The following is a 14,944-nucleotide window of genomic DNA, read 5'->3' on the forward strand; positions in this document are numbered from 1 at the left end:
GCTGAAAATAGATTTGGGAGTCATCAGGAAAGCTGTAAATATGTTTAAGAGTCCCCAAGGCTGTTATATAGATAAAAGGACTAGGAATAGAGCTGCTTCCTTTAGAATAAACCTGCTCTACACTGTACCATCTGGGAATCTGTTCATCAGTATTTGACTCATGTATGTATTTTCATTTTTAGTGATGGTACTTTTTAAACATTTTTAAAAATATGTTTCTATTATCTAGCATTTTGTTGTTTTTTTTTTATAGCTACTTTATTTATTTATTTCTTTAATTTTTTTTTTTTGGCTGTGTTGGGTCTTCGGTTCGTGCGAGGGCTTTCTCTAGTTACGGCAAGTGGGGGCCACTCTTCATCGCGGTGCAGGGACCGCTCTTCATCGCGGTGCGCGGGCCTTTTCACTATCGCGGCCCCTCCCGTTGCGGGGCACAGGCTCCAGACACGCAGGCTCAGTAGTTGTGGCTCACGGGCCCAGCTGGTCTGTGGCATGTGGGATCTTCCCAGACCAGGGCTCGAACCCGTGTCCCCTGCATTAGCAGGCAGACTCTCAACCACTGCGCCACCAGGGAAGCCCCTAGCATTTTGAATATAAATTAACAATTCTGTTTTGAGGTAAGGATGGGATTTGTTGAAAATAAAATATATAATTAAGTCTGTAAATGGACGACGTTTTCCATTCATTTTTCCTTTAGTCACTGTAATAACCCTGTAACTTTTTGCCTCTAAAAATATAGTTCATTTATGCTTTTATATAAGTATATTTTTTACTCCATTTAGACTTAATAGTAATTTGCAATTTGCTTACATTTTTTATAATACTTGATGATAAATATTTAGATACATTCAAATTAAAATTATTATTTGGGGCATAATATTTTGATAATTGGGTGGGTTTTATGGTTAACAGATACCTGTAGTTATAATCTGCATTTACTGAAAAGTTTGCTACAATTCAAAAGAAAGTGGTAACTTTAGCCTCTGGACATATTAGCTGTTTATATACATGAGATCGTGTAATCAAAGACTTTTTCTTTAATTGCCCACACTGTAATATGGGCTACTTATTTTCTCTTACATTTTGACTTACGTGCTATCACCTCAGACACTTTTAAGTCTGCACCTTGTACCCCACACACAGTTATTCATCACTCACTCACATCACTGGTGCAGCACATACCATGTGATATTAAGATTAATTGGATATATGAATGTCATTCGTGTTCTTAAATAAATCTATTTTAAAAGCACTATAAAACAATGAAAATCAGAAGCTATCAGTTTCTTTTGTAAAATACAATTTGAAGCTTTTTGCAAAACAAGTGTTAATCACATCTTTAAATAAATTGTATCCATCCTGTTCTGCACTTGAATTGATTCCTCAGCTGTTTTAAAACCTGACAATTGGAAAGTCTTTGTATACCATTTCTTCTGACATTATCCCTGAAAAAGATTGATTTAATACTCAGTTGTTCTGTGATTGTAAAATTGGATAGGTATTCTTGACATAAAAACATGTATGTGTAAACTGTCAATGATTATCACTTTACATAAATTCTTAAATCACAGAAACAGTTTACAACAAATTGCATTAAACTGAAAGTGAAAGTGGTCAGATTACCACCAGAATTTTTGTTCCATTGACAATAATTGATGAACACTTTTCTGATTTTAGAACTTTACAGTGATCTGCTATTTTAATTTTGGTGAATTTACCAGTGTGTTACACATTTTCTGTGAAAATCATATCCAAGCTTTCTGATATTCATAGTTAAAAATTACATAATCTCAAAAAAGCAGATAGGTACAGTTGGTTTTGTACTGTGTTCTACTGGTTTCCAAGGAAAGAAGAAGTAGGATACAGGGTAGGGATTATAAGATATAAAGATACAGAAAAGTTTCATGCCTTCAATTGATTCAAGAGCAATTTTCCCAGCGCATTTCAGACAGATGAGAATATATTCCTGCCTTTAAAGACTTTCTTTGGTATTTCATTTTGTTTATTAAATAACCGTTACTGGTAAGAATTTTCTCACAGGCAATCTAATGCCTTAAGCATTTCTGCCTGCTATGATCCCAATTTGTTCTGTTCCCCAAGTGTAAATAATTCCTGTGATTATTATTTAATAGCCCTAAAAGATTTTTCAGATCATACTTAGAAATTGCTTTCCGGGGAGCCAGACTTCTCTGGTACATAAGCTGCAGCGTGAACCTAGTTTGGGAACACTTTTTACAACTAACGTGTTAAAGTCATTAACTAAACACTACCCTAGTGACTCACAGTTTAATGCCAAAATACTTAGTTGCTTTGAGTAATTCTGCCTTATATTTGGGATAAAGTTAGAAAGCACTTGGAAAGGAAATAGGTGACTTGACCTATTTTAGGCTGTAGTCACAATATCTAGTTATCTACAATTTCCTTGCTGAGGTAAATCAATATGTAAGTTAGCTGACTTGTTCATTACCATGAAAGGAGTTAAAATCAGCTTAAGATTCCTGGTGGTGTAAAAAAAATCTAAAAATGTATAATTTTCAGATGAGTCTGTAAAATAGATAGTATGACATAATGGGAAGAGCATAGGTTCACCTGGGTTCAAATCTATGAGACCCCGCCCCTCAGATTCTTCATCTGCATAGTAGAGGTAATAATTGTACCACCACCCAGAAGTTGATGTGATGATTAAATGAGTCGTACATGTAAATTAATTAGAACAGTACCTTGCACATAGTATGCACTCCATATGTAATAGTAGCAGTGATAATAGTAACAGTTCTTACTATTCCTCTTTTATTTCTACTCAAAGGCAGTAACAGTACCTTGTGCACAGAAAGCACGCAGCTCCTTTCTTATTCAGCTTGTTTATCTTCCTCTTGTTTTCCTCCCCGTGAGCTTGTAGGACAGATATAACCGGCTAAATCCCAGCCTTTTTCACCCCAGATTAACTTCCATGTAACTTCTTCTCTACCATTTAATAAAGTGCCGCAGAGTTCTGTAAAGGGTACACACAGGTGTCCATAAAGTCTGGAATCATGGACAAGGCATCTAGTCTATGGGCATCTAGTCTGTAAAAGAATAAAATATTACCTATACTCTTAAACCTTATGAATACCCTGTAGAAATAGTTCTTCCAGAGTTAAACCAAACATATATACAATGGAATACCACTCAGCCATAAAAAAGAATGAAATAAAGCCATTTGCAGCAACAGGGATGCAACAAGAGATTATCATACTAAGTGAAGTAAGTCAGAAAGAGAAAGGCAAATACCATGTGATATCACTTATATGTGAAACCTAAAATATGGCACAAATGAACCTATCTACGAAACAGAAACAGACTCATAGACATAGAGAACAGACTTGTGGTTACCAAGGAGGAGGGCGGGTGGGGGAGGGATGGATTGGGAGTTTGGGGTTAGTAGGTGCAAACTATTACATATAGAATGGATAAACAAAAAGGTCCTACTGTATAGCAGAGGGAACTATATTCAATATCCTGGGATAAACCATAATGGAAAAGAATATTAAAAAGAATGTATATATGTGTATAACTGAGTCACTTTGCTGTACAACAGAAATTAACACAACATTGTAAATCAACTATACTTCAATTTAAAAAAAATTTTTTTTAATGGTTAAACCAAAAAGAAATAGAGCAGGCCAAAATGCCTTCCTTTCAAAGCTTTCCCCACTCATGAGAAGTTGCAAAAGAAACATATATGAACTTCCCTATGGCATAAATCTTTCTTAATTATGTTTAAAATATCAGTTACTTAAATCAGGGCTCCATACATCCATACATTGTGAAGAGAAGTTCCTTTTCATTCCTTCAAAGCCTTTAAGTCACAGAGGAACTGCTGGCACTGAAGGTGGTCATGACAAGGCAGGAAGGGGTGGATTCTGCCACCAGCAGTGGTTGAGAAGGGGATTAGTACTCACGATTGGTTTGGAAACTCAAATAAAACTGAGATCTACCTCAGTACACAGGTTCAAGACCACAAATATGGATATATGTTATTAATCATTTTTTTAGTTTCAGAAAGAAAAATGATGGCTATTGCTTATATTTAGAATTATATTTTTATATATTAATAACTCAAAAACTTGAATATAACTTCATATACAAATTTTCAGGAACAGACACATTATATTTGTAGAGCCCTGAGGCTCTACATTTTTTAATGTGTAATCTGGAGGTCCCCAATTATCTGAATTTGTAAATGTAACTGATCACTGTTAAACCAAATGTTCTTAGCCTCCAGGAGAACCACAAGATGAAGATGCTGTGTTAATGGAAGAAGTGAACGGATTTCCATCCTTTAAAAGGTCACCAGTAACTTCTTCAGAGCGACTACACTTAAGTCCACCTAAATCCGGTAAAGTCCTCACAAATGGTACTGAGAAGAACTCCAGTTCCTTCCCGTCCAGCATGGATTACGCTGCCTCTGGGCCCCGGAAATCATCCTCTGGAACCTCCTACGGCAGAAGGCCCCGGGGCACATCCCTGAATTCCCAGCGGTTTCAGTTAGTTGTTTCAAAAGCACCCAGTGGGGACCTTTTGGATAAACATTCTGAACTCTTTTCCAACAGACATTTGCCATTCACCCCACGCACTTTAAAAACAGAAGCAAAATCTTTCCTGTCACAGTATCGATATTATACACCTGCCAAAAGAAAAAAGGATTTTACAGATCAGCAGATAGAAGCTGAAACGCAGACTGAATTAAGCAGGTATGCACAACAGCCAATAGTAGATCCTTCAAGATGTGGTGGAAATTAAATAATATTCCTTACTTTATATCATGTACCTTATGTGCCGCACTTAAGGTCTGTTAAGTGCCCTTTTGATTAGAATGAGATTAATGTGACTTTTCCTTCTGCATGAATCACTAGAACTATCAGAGTAATTGTTGAAAAAGTAAATAGCTATTAAACTTGTCAAGCTCCTTATAAACATGAATGTTACATATTTTAATTTATTGTTTCAAACATGGTACTAGAACTTTTGTATGTTTTTAAATATTATACTTTCAGAGAATCCATAAAATATGTCATCAGACAGCATTTGTGTAAATATGTTTATTGATTTATGTTAGAAATGGCAAAACAATGGGCTATACTGGGGGAGAAGAAGCAACTGTTTGTCTAACTACCCCTATGCTTCCCTCCCTGCAAATACTCAGCAACAACTCCTCAGGTATAATGTAGACCATTGGGATAATTTCTGGAAATTAAGTATAATTTGCCTCAATAATATTTTCATATACAGTAGTGCCTGGCACATAATGAATATTCATTAAAGGTTGCCAGATGATTGAAGAAAGAAACAAATCTTGTAAAGTATTGAGTGTTAGCGGATTTGTGATTGTTTTTCCTAGTGTTATATAAATGAGTACTTACCTAGTGCTAGGTTTTAATTATTTTTAAAAGTAAAAAACTATTTATGACTAGTATTCTTTTCCCTGGGTAAAGATAAGAGGTATAGTAAGATCAGTCTGTTACATTTAAAGAATTAAGGAATTAAATCTAATGGTAGAATTTTTAAGTGAAGAAGAAATGAGGGAAGCAAATACAACGAATACTTTTCTGATTATATTTTTGACAGCTTTTGAAGATAATGGTTTGCATTTCCCTAGTCCCATTCTGTCCAACTGAAATCTAGCTGCTATTCAAAAAAAGGAAAAAGAGGCATATGTAATCCAAACCATATCTATTTCCCGATTATATAATTAGAAATTACACATTCTACAAGAATAGATGCATTTTATCGCTCATGTTTGAAGTTTATTTTTTTCTAGCCAGTAAAGCTTATTATCACAGTGTTTATATTTTGAAGATTTAACAATAATTTCTTTTAAAATATTACAGCTTTCAATCTGATTTTGAGACAGTTGAGATTAAGAACTCCACAGATTCAGAAATGAACATAAAGCAGGTAATAAAAATGAGATTTCTTTGTGTCCCACATTAGAATTATAGCTGCTTTAACAGAACATGTGTAGCTATTTGGACTGTGAAGAATAATCTCTTGGTGACACTTCCTGCATGTGATACAACCAGTATACAGAAGTATTGCTTGTTTGCAGATGGTTATAGCTCTCTGTGTGTGGCCAGGTGGATCCTGCCCAATCCGGGAAGTCATTTTTTGTTGGCATCTTTTCTAGGTGGTTGGTTGGCTGGCTGGATAGAGGGGTGGATGAGTAAAATACCTTATATGTTCTTTTCAAAGATGCAGACTTGGATCGCTAAAGGAGCCAGAAAAGTTGTGCAGAAGTTATTTTAGTTTCTATGCCTGTATTTTTTTTTTAAAGAATTGCCACTGATTATATTATTGGAAATTATACATTTTATAAAAACAGATGGATATCATTCTCCTGTGCTTGCCTTTACTTTTTTCTAGACCGTAAAGATCTTTTTTAGTGTTTGTATTTTGAATGTTTAGCAATCACTTGTTTTAAAATATTACAGCTTTAAGTCTGACTTTAAGATATAAACTGATTATTTTTATTTTAGGGGTATTAATCATACACTAATTTAAATTTATCTAAATTTATTGTTTGAGAAAAAGGTTCATCTATTAAAATGTCAAACAGATTCAGGGATAATGTAAGCATACTCAGCTTCCCTCTTCCCTTCTGAAAATGGGTAGAGGATCGTAGTTTTCCATCCCAGCCATTAATAGCTGTTTGACATAGGGTTCTGCCATTTAAGGCCCAAGGACAAATCAGTTCCTCTGACAGCTGAGTTTCCACCTCTAGAAAAACTGTACTTAATGTGCAGGATCATTGGAAGGACTAAATGTTATAGGTAAAGTACCTAGTCTGACCCGGGCTCAGTAAATGATGGCTATGACTAGCTTGAGATTTAGGAAGTGGGTTTTTAGCTCCACAGATAACTAAATAAACTAAAGCAGAAGTCCATTTTTATGACATGGTGCTCCAAATGTTTATCTATAACCCTGTAAGAAAACGGCGTGTCCACTTACTCCATAATCTACTTGAGGAAGCTAGTAAGAGTATTAGCTACAGTAGATAGACCATCCTAACAGCACTTTTAAAACTGTAAAGCACTACACATAAATTAGCATTCTAAAGATTAACTCTGATAATGCAAGTAAATGCTTGACACAGTATCTGGCCCCTCGTAAGCATTCTATAAAAGTAGGCTGCCATTATTTTTGTTTTTTTTCTCTGTATTGTTGTTCATACTGCCGGAGCTACCACTGCTTCTACAATACATATTTGATAGGTTGGCATTTTATATGTTTATTTGTGGTATTCTTTAATGTCATTTAAGATATTCGTCATTAAAATATAAGAAATTGTTTTACCTTTAAATAAATTTAAGAAAAAGGTCTTGATTGTATGAAAAGTGAATTCTGAAACATCCTTTGTCCTGATATATCAGTCACTTTTATCTACTGGGTATCTCTACGCTCTTTCATCAACTATTTTTGGAAATTAGCTGTTTTGCTTTAGTTCTGCTTTCATAATGTATTTTTGAAGCAAAATAAAGATATATTCTTCTCATTGCATCCCCAGGCATCTAGCTGTATGTCGTATGGTACCAAAGGAAAAATAACCCCTTTACCTTTACAAGGGCATGAATTACCATGGGATGAGGTTAAAGACGGTGCTCTTCAGTGTTCCTCATCAAGGTATTTCACCTGTTTATATCTAACTGCTTTCCTGTGTAACAGACGTACAGACTTTGCAACATGAGGGGACTTCCCTGGTGGTCCAGTGGTTAAGACTCCGTGCTTCCACTCCAGGGGGAGAAGGTTTGACCCTGGTCAGGGGAACTAAGATCCCACGTGCCGCACGTGCTGTAGGGGGGCGGTGGCGGGGGACAGACAGTTCAGACTTGGAAACATGAGTACTGTTTTAACTGAATGCTCTCCCATCTGTTTTGGTATTACACAATTCAGTGGCCCTGTTAGTTTTACTAAGGAAGTATTACAGAGTAGGTAGTCACTAAAAGTGTAAATGAATTCATTTTGCTAATTCATTAATAAAGGGAAAAGGGACACAGGCTTGTATTATTTACTATCCTTCTTCATATGAGAAAGGATTTTCCCCAAGACAGATCCTCCGGTAGTGACGCTAACCAGTTTACGTGGCACAGATAGCACTGAAGAACCCTACCATTTGAGGATTCAGCATTTGTGGTTTTGAATATTCCTCATGTGCTAATGCTTTATCTGTCCGTGCTTTGTAGAGGAGGCACTATTTTTTAAAACGACTCCTCATGTTTAGGAATTATGGAACACTGTGCCTAAATAAAAATGATAGGTTAGCAGGTAGTATAGAAACTAAAAATTGCCTTTGATAGCTTCAGCTGTCAAATGTGTTTCCAGTGTCAGAGTTTGGATATGAGATGAAGGAGGTGGAAGGAAAAAAAGACTAAAGAGCAAGAATGAGACATCCTGTAGCAGACTGGAAGCAAGCACACACAGTGCTTCAGGGCCCAGGTCTTCCCTCAGGCCTTTCCTTAGGGAGATGTCACCTGGCAAGGCTTTGTGGGGGGAGGGAGTGGCAAGGGGGGGTTATTGCTAACTTCTCTGTCGGGAAATTCATGATGCTTTAATATTCATAACTTAAGATACTCTCTTGAGCCAGTTGAGCCAGTCTGCAGTGAATATAAAGAATGACCTAAAGAACTGGATAGTTATCTTTCCTAGTAGCTTCTCTCTAAAAGAAGTAAAGTAAAATATTATAATTGAATATACCTGAATAGGAAGCTTGGAATTAACTAATGATGACATAACTGAATAATGACAAAATTTTTCGTAGTTAACAGCTTAAAATTTTTTTCTATAGGGAGATATGTTTCCAAATATGTTTCCAACATCATTTATGTTTTAATCTTAGTCAAACTGATAATTGTTTATACGAGGTAAGTTTCATAGTACAATTTTTAAAAGGATCACGAATTTGTAATTACAAGACTAGTTTAAAAATCTATCTTTGCTACTTACTAACACATGACCTTGGCAAGTTACTTAGCCTTTCTGCCCCTTGGTGAATTGTTCAGTAAGTGGAAAAAATAACACCTACCCAATATACCTGACAGGGTTTTTCTGAAGATTAGATTAGATAATGAATGTGAAAAGTGCTTTAAAATTCTGAAACATATTATTACTAACATATTACTGTATGCCAAATCATTGTTTTGTTCAAATACTCCAATTTTCTCTTTCCAGGGCAGTATGTCAATGTTCCCTGCAGCCTTCTTCAGGGAGAAAAATCTATTCTGAGTAAGATATTTTTGACTTCTTCATTTTGCTTAGTGGAAATGAAGAATTAAGACTCACACAAATTATTATTAAATTAGTCAGGATTGAACACTAATCTTTCTTTACAACCAGCTTTGGGGTTCAGTCATATAATGCACACCAAATCTGAGAGAATAACCAGAATTTTCTGAAATAATTATTAATCACTTCATCTTTATGTCCAGTAGAAATTTGTCCCTAAGTTAATAATGCTTGCTATTTTTTTATAATTAGTACCCATAATTTTTATTTTTATAAATAAAAATAATAAAGAATAATAAAGATGAGTTTTAGAGAAATGCAGGCTTGGTAGCTCAGGATACCATTCTTGGAGGTTTCTAACCTCACCAGTTTTTTGCAGATAAAAAACCCTCTTCTGGGTTTGAATGTTGTTTTAGTTAAGCTGCATTTTTTCAGGGAAAACAATCTACTTTTATAGAGTTTCATTTATTCTCAAACTTGCTGCCTGTGAATTGGTTTGAAAGCATAATTTTTATGCAGTATTTTAATCTTCTATTTGATTTGCTAATTAACTCTTTCCCTTGTATTTACTTATTCAGTAATTGAGTAGTTACTTGCTGTTTACATTTTCTATCATCACTGATTTTTAGCTAATTAAAATCAAACTTATAATAGTACCCTAATTTTCTTGTAATAACTAGTAAAATATAGTTAACTCAGAAGATAATATAACAGAGAAATGTGTCCAAGTAATTAAAAATTATCACTGTATTTATATACACAGATTTTTCTTTTAGAATATTTTTCCTCATCTCCAAACCTTTTGAGGAAAAAAAATAATTATTTCTGCTCAATAAATTTCTCAACCTTAAAACAATATGCTCTCCTAGGAGCAGGAGAGGATTTCATCGTTGAAGTTCCTGCTTCTCTGGATGACTTTCTTCCTTCCCTTCTGCCATGCAGAGGGACTCACACGTCTGCTGCTGGACATGGTCAGGAGCCAGAGGAAATTTAAAATGCTTGTCAAGGACACGTGCCCCCAGTGGGTCACACCTAGTTGCCCTCTTGGCGCTGCCCCTGGTTGCTTTCTGTTCTGTTTTGTTTTGTTTAATCCTTGCTTATTTTTTACTTCCTGATGAATGTTTCAGACATCTATGAAATTTTACTCTATTAGGGAATATTGTCTCATCTTTAATATCAATAAATATCCTTGCATAATTTGAGAAGGTAGATGTAACGTTTGTTTTATAATATTCCTCTTAATAATGTGAGATGGAAGTACATTTGTAATAGTACAGATATTTCTAATTAGGTACTCAATGTTTCCTATCATTTTCAGAGTAAGTAAGCAGTGATTTTTTTATGCTGTATATCACTTTGCCTTCACAGTGAAGAAGAACTGTTGTATCTGAGTTTCATTGAAGATGTAACAGATGAAATTTTGAAACTTGGTTTATTTTCAAACAGGTTAGATTTTTTTAATTGTGTTATGGTGGTTGAATGATACATTAAATACTCTTCATTTGGTGTTAATTTTTTAAAGTTATTTCCACATATTAGGAAATGAAAATTATATTGCTTTCTTAGGGGATCATGTTCTTATAATTGATGTAATTGTTCTTATAATTGATAGTAAATTATAAATGATGTTTAATTCATACTCTAAGGCGAGTTCACAATTTGGGGAGTTAGAGAAAAGAATAGAGAGTTTATTCATTAAATACTGTTATATCCCTTAAATACAGAGAACAAATTGCCAGAGGTGGGGCAGGAGGGGCAAAATGGTTGAAGGGAGTCCAAAGGTACAAACTTCCATTTATAAAACAAACAAGTCATGGGGATATAAACAAAAACCAAAAAGGTTGGCATGAAAAATGTGTATTTATGCTTAAAAACCTCACATTTTTCTTTTAGATTATAAGGCTGTTTATTATGGCAATTTTTATAGTAGCACCGACAAATGGAATCAGACTACATGTTGAATAGTAAAGGTTCAGCTGAATAAATTGTAGAATATAATAGTAAGTTCTTTTCAGAGATTTTAAATGATGTTGTAGAAGTGAATTTATTGATGCATAAAGATGTTCAAAATATATAGTTGATTAGAAAAAACAATATAGGTATCAAAACAGTATGTATTGTTTAATCCCAATTTTGGTAAAGAAATATATATGCATAGAACAGTGCCCAGAAGTGAATGGTGCAAACATTAATGATGGTTGTAAAATACAGAATACAGATTTCTTGGACTTTTTAAACATTTCAAATAATTCAGAAAAACTAAATCTAAGATTGGCTCATAACCTAACTGAGAGTAACAAATGGTAAAATGAAACCGGTTGATAGTCACACTCCTGTGATAGCTAGACAAGCATGGTGTAGTTGAAAGAATGTGTCTGGAGCCAGACATATCTGGGTTTAATTCTCTTAATTGCTTGTGACCTTAGGGGAGAGGAAACCATCATCTTAGAGATGTCGTTTTCTCATCTTTTAAAATGGATTTTATAATACCTTTGTCTCCCAGTATTGGTCATGATTAGAGAGGTATAATGATTATTATGTGTCCAGCACAAATGTCTAACACTTAGTGGTGCTTAATAAGTGATAACTTTAGGTTTTTATGTGAATTTACAATGAGTGGAATTTTTTTCAAGTACAATTTGGAAGCATTGTAAGGTAACTCTTTGTAAGAGTATTTTCTTTAGGGGTTTGCTTTTGGTGGGGGTGTGTATGTGAAAGAGAGAAAGGGGGGAAGGCTTTTGATGTTTGTGTATGTGTGTGAGAGAAAAAAGATAAAGAGCTTTTAGTGTGTGTGGGGGGGGGGGGAACCTCACTGAAGATATTTTATTAACAGAAATGTAAGTAGCATGCAGTCTTTACAGAAGAAACATTGGCATCTGTTACATAACTAAAACATAGTGGAAGCCATACTAGCTTCCAAATTGGAGAACTTGACAGAACAGGGAAGGATTAGTGTTTATCTTTGGAAAGAAAAAGGGTAATCTAAAACATATTTTCCAACCTTTAGTAGTTTATTTATTGCATGGCTATTTTATATTTAGTTGATTTTCTGATTTTGAGACATTAACATTTTTATTTATCATTTGTAGGTTTCTAGAACGACTGTTTGAGAGACATATAAAACAAAATAAACATCATTTGGAGGAGGTTTGTTGTCTTTAGAACTTCATTAGAAAATTTCTAATATAGAAAGAATTTTAAAGTTTTACCATACTCTCAAACAATGCATTAAAAGCAAGCACTTTTTTTCCCTTGTGCTTTTTTGTGTACTCTGGGGGTGAGGGGTGCGGGCAGAATGTGGAAGAAGAAGTATGAATCCTGCTGAGGTTAGCAGCACTGCAGACAAAAGTAATTCAATTTGACTAGCTTAATTAATATTATTATTCTTGTTTTTTTTTTTTAATTCCAGGGAAAAATGCGCCACCTGCTACATATCCTAAAGGTGGACTTAGGCTGCATGTCCAAGGAAAACTCAGTAATGCTAGATGATGTTGGTATGTTGCATTTACTTGATTTTGAAAAGGCTGAGAATTCAGAACAAAATGAATATAAAAATGAACAAGATTTAGCCATTCAACAGGAACATCAAGAATACCAAAAAGCTTTGACTATGTTATTGTCTGTTCCAAAGGATGAGAACAAGATAGTCTCTTCACCAAATGACTTTTTCCTGCCTGTCTATAAATCAAAGTATTCAGAAGGGGTTATAATTCAACAGGTAAATGATGAAACAAATCTTGGAACTTCAGTTAGGGATGAAAAAAATGTAAGTATGTCAGACAGTTTACTAGACCAAGAAACTTCTGTGAATGTCATTGAAGGAGACAGTGACAATGAAAAAGTTGAGACTTCAAATGAATTGTGTTGTTTTAGCACAGCACTCTCCCCATCTGTTCAGTTATGCAGTGTCAAAGATGGTAATCAGGACATGGAAAGACCAACTCTTAAAATCATGGAAATGAGCATTGAGGACTGATCTTTGGATGCTTGATCTTCATTAATAAATATCCCAAATGGCCAATACTTCAATATTCCTTTCACTTTTTTTTTACTTTTTTATATTAAGATTTCTGTATTTGTTTTCTATGTTGTATAATAAATTACTGTAAATTTAGCAGCTTGAAACAACACACATGTATTATTTATCCCACAGTTTCTGTGGATCGAGAGTCTGAGCACAGCGTAGATGGGTCCTCTGCCCTTGGTCTCACAAATCTATAATCCAGATGTTGGCTGGGGCTGTGGTCTCATCTGGAGGCTGGACTGGGGGGTAGATTCTGCTTCCAAACTCTTTTCAGGTTGTTGGCATAATTTCTTTCCTTGTAGCTTTAGGTTTGAAGGCTTTAGATTCTTGCCAGCTATGGCCATTGGCCGCCCTCAGTGACTAGAGGCTGCCCGCCATTGCCTGTTACTTGGCCCTCTCCATAGACAGCTCACAGCCTGGCTGCTTGCTTCTCTAAGGCTAACAGGAGAAAGAGGACAGACTCTGCTAGCAAGATGGAGTCTCATAAAACATAATCATAACATGATCACAGGAATGACTTCTATCACCTTTGCCATATTCTTTTGGTTAAAAGCAAGTCACAGGTCCTACCCACACGTAAGAGGTAGGATATAAGGGTGTGAATGCCAGAAAGTGAGAATCACTGGAGTCTCCTTAGGATCTGTTGGCCACAATTTCTAAAGTTCCTTTATATAGGGGAACATATTTTGCTCAGACATAAGTGATTTTGTAGGCAGTGGGAAAGGGCCTATGATCTGGAGTGGCTCTTGAAACATTAAGCCTTGTCTACAGTATCTTTAATGTTCTTTCTTCTCACTCTCCTGCATTATCTAAAGCGTCAAGGCCTTTCTAGTTATCAGTGAGCTAGGATGGCCTATCAGCTATCTGAAAAATCATCCCTTCTTGTGAGGGGAAACATTCTACCAGACCTAGTCTGATACCCTCCCGTTGCCCTTGTAGTTCATGAATGGGATCCTAACTATTCCAATGTGCCTCAGAAGACTCATCTCTACTTATGTCTTTTCAACCACTCACAATATTGTAACTAAATATTTGAGTGCCTGTTATATACGAAGTTTCATGCCTAGGCACCATGGAGGGTAAAAAGATGAAACAGAATAATGACGATAACCCAAGTGTTCTTCTGGAAACTTGGCAATTTCCTCCAAGTATCGCGTTCCTCAGGCTTTTATCATGCTTTGCCCACACAAGTGTTTCCCAGAAGATGGTGCCTACCACTGGAGATTTAGAGCTGATTTCTGGTGGTAGATGGGTGACAGGTTCGTCTCATGTGTGGGAAGCTGTGGTCAGGATCCAGGCTCAGGGACTACCTGCAAAATATAATATGCAAGTACATGTCAAGTACTGCAAACTTTTTCCATCGATTTTCTCTCAAACACTGAAAATCATGATGCTCTGTTCCGTGAACAGCCAAAGCTAATATAATATGGTGGGGCTGGGTGCCCAAGCCAATTCTGCCCCAATATCTTGTGCCCCAAGTCAGGCTGCTGCAGTCTTTCCTCGGCTCCACCTACCCTCTGCTCTCACCTCTGGAATTTTTACCTTACCCCCTAAACAGCCCCGCCTTTCCCCACCCTGCAGTCCTCTTTCACCGGCTAAAATATCCCAACACTGTTCTTGGCTCCCAGCCTGGGTCTCCCCATCAGTCATACTTCACCCCTCTGC

The 14,944-nt window shown here is 35.7% G+C and overlaps 1 protein-coding gene across 4 annotated transcripts in view; it reads left to right on the forward strand.

Moving 5' to 3' along the window:
- Positions 1 to 13,365, forward strand: part of SPATA7 (spermatogenesis associated 7) — a 34,827-nt gene extending 21,462 nt beyond the window's left edge. For all 4 annotated transcript variants that reach the window (XM_007188716.2, XM_007188717.2, XM_057544196.1 and 1 more), the window contains 7 exons: positions 4,255 to 4,730; positions 5,868 to 5,934; positions 7,541 to 7,656; positions 9,202 to 9,255; positions 10,624 to 10,701; positions 12,345 to 12,402; positions 12,665 to 13,365. In XM_007188716.2, the coding sequence (XP_007188778.2) occupies positions 4,255 to 4,730; positions 5,868 to 5,934; positions 7,541 to 7,656; positions 9,202 to 9,255; positions 10,624 to 10,701; positions 12,345 to 12,402; positions 12,665 to 13,231 (1,416 nt within the window). In that variant the 3' untranslated portion in view covers positions 13,232 to 13,365. The remainder of the gene's footprint in view (positions 1 to 4,254; positions 4,731 to 5,867; positions 5,935 to 7,540; positions 7,657 to 9,201; positions 9,256 to 10,623; positions 10,702 to 12,344; positions 12,403 to 12,664) is intronic.
- Positions 13,366 to 14,944: the final 1,579 nt, after the last annotated feature.

This window comes from Balaenoptera acutorostrata, chromosome 3, assembly GCF_949987535.1.
Source record: "Balaenoptera acutorostrata chromosome 3, mBalAcu1.1, whole genome shotgun sequence".
Taxonomy (NCBI): domain Eukaryota; kingdom Metazoa; phylum Chordata; class Mammalia; order Artiodactyla; family Balaenopteridae; genus Balaenoptera; species Balaenoptera acutorostrata.